Genomic DNA, 2500 nt, shown 5'->3' on the forward strand with positions numbered 1-2500 from the left:
AGTAATTTGGAACCGCCGTTGCTTGGAAACTCCACTGGGCCAAGAACATAAGAATGAAGGAGACTACAAGGGACCATAAGGCCTACACAAGGCAGTTTCATCTCTATTTCCACCTGTCATCCCCATCCATAAAGTTATCTAACAGTTTCTTAAAACTACCGATAGGGTCAGCGCTCACTACATAGTTACTAAGTCTATTCCATTCGTTGACCGCTCTATTAGTGAACCAGTTCTTGCCTATTTCCTTTTTAACCCATTAAACTCCGATGACAAGAATCTTGCCATAGGAGTTTAATGGGTTAAATCTAAATTTGTCCAATTTAAACCCATTACTGCGAGTCCTGCCCCTGTTGTCTTAATATGATGAACTTGTTTGCGTCACCCTTGTTAAAGCCTTTGACCCACTTGAACACTTCTATTAGATGACTCTGCAATCTGCGTCTTTAAAACTTGCAATCTGTTCAGCAGCCTGCTGCTATTGCACCTCAGTACAGAACGGATGAAGTAGATTTAATTTCAGGGTCATGACTATATTCTTCGAAATTTTTTATATCATGTTCAGAGAGAAATTCTGGTGTAGCTTGTGTACTTAATAACCCAATTGTTGAGAAAATTCAGTGCCTATTAATGTATCGTTGACTTCTGCCTTTTGGAGGTACTCATGATAAAAGCTCATTCGACTGGTTTGAAGAAAAGGATAAAATCGATTAACCCATTAAACTCCGATGACAAGATTCTTGTCATTTGGTCAAATAAAACAAAAAATCATAAAACACCAAAATGTTTGATCAAACACCAGAAAAATATGACGTCAGTCCTCGCTTCGCTCGCTTCGCTCGCGAGCGAAGCGAGGACTGACGTCATATTTTTCTGGTGTTTGATCAAACATTTTGGTGTTTTATGATTTTTTGTTTTATTTGACCAAATGACAAGAATCTTGTCATCGGAGTTTAATGGGTTAACAGCAATGTCATACGACTACATCTGTTTGGTCCATCTCCTACTTATTTAAGAATATATTTGCACCAACAATTTATCAATATTCTTACATTAAATGAAACCACATACAGTATACCAAAACATTCCATTTTGAAAAAACATACACATATACAATCACTTTTCATCTTAAGATAATAATTATGTCGAGAAGAGAGGCATCCCCGCCACTTTAATTGGTTTTGAGTTAAGCGCGGGGCTTACAGTGGTATTCTTAAAAAATCTTTCCTTTCCAAGGATTTGTATAAGACCTATATAAGGAAATATTTTTATAAGGAAAAAATATTTTTAAGAATACCACCGTAAGATTCTTAAGGTGGTATTTTTAAGAAAAAATCTTTCCCTTCCAAGGATTCGTATATGAGATTTATATAAGGAAAAATTTATACAAGGAAAGATTTTTTTTTTTTTAAAGAATACCACCGTTACCCTCTTCACGATCCGTGCTTAACTCGAAACCAGCAAAAGTGGTGGAGATACTCTTCTGTTTCTGAACCCATTATTAAGATTACCTTTCTGTTCAGCCTGATGAGGGCGATGTCGTGGTAGCGCTCGACGTAGTCAGGGTGCAGGAATATTGAATGAACTGCAAAGTCTTGTTCAATTTGAACGTAAGTGTCATGGTTCCCATCAAAGACTTCAATCAAACGGTTATTGGCAATTTCAATGTTGTGTTCACCCAGACGTATCACGTACTCTCTGAAACATGCAAAATCCACACATGATAATGAAAACTTTGGAAGCATATTAAAGAAATGACAAAAAGGCCTATAAGCTTGCCCTAAATTGTAGGAAAAATGATGGAAACTATCATGATAGATGCTATCAAACATCATTTAGAAAGTAACTGTTTGATAAATGATAGCCAGCATGGATTCAGACGGAAACGTTCTTGCGTGACTAACGTACTCGAATTCTACAACACAGTCATCTCGAATTATGACAAAAGAAACAATATAGATTTAATAGATTTAGACTTTGCAAAAGCTTTTGATACTGTCCCCCACGAAAGACTTTACTAAATTGGCTTCACACGGAGTAAGTGGTAGCCTATTAAGTTGGACTAGTAACTGGTTGAATGATCGAAAATAGAAAGTTGTTTTAAATGGAAAAACTTCTAGATGGAAAAATTCTACGAATGGATTTCCTCAGGGTTCCGTTCTTGGACCACTTCTATTAATAGCATATATAAATGACATAGATCAAGGGCTAAAATCTATTGTCTCCAAATTTGCTGATGATACAAAACTGTGTGGAATTGCAAATGATCACTTAAACCAATTAGATATCCAAGAAGATTTAGATAAACTACAGAAATGGTCTGAAAAGTGGCTAATGAAATTTAACACAAGTAAATGCAAGACAATGAACATAGGTAAAAATAACAGTAAGTACTATTACAAGTTATTTAGAAATTCGTCAACAGAAGTGGATAACGAAAAGGATCTCGGCGTAATTATCAGTAACGATCTCAAATCATCTAAGCAGTGTATTTCAGCCTCTG

General features: G+C 35.8%; 1 protein-coding gene across 2 annotated transcripts in view; it reads right to left on the minus strand.

Moving 5' to 3' along the window:
• Positions 1-2500, minus strand: part of LOC143030530 (laminin-like protein lam-2) — a 43679-nt gene that overhangs the window by 10602 nt on the left and 30577 nt on the right. For both annotated transcript variants that reach the window (XM_076193677.1, XM_076193678.1), the window contains exon 11: positions 1509-1695. In XM_076193677.1, coding sequence (XP_076049792.1) covers positions 1509-1695 — 187 coding nt within the window. The remainder of the gene's footprint in view (positions 1-1508; positions 1696-2500) is intronic.

This window comes from Oratosquilla oratoria, chromosome 12, assembly GCF_046742065.1.
Source record: "Oratosquilla oratoria isolate Oo_2021 chromosome 12, ASM4674206v1, whole genome shotgun sequence".
Lineage (NCBI taxonomy): Eukaryota > Metazoa > Arthropoda > Malacostraca > Stomatopoda > Squillidae > Oratosquilla > Oratosquilla oratoria.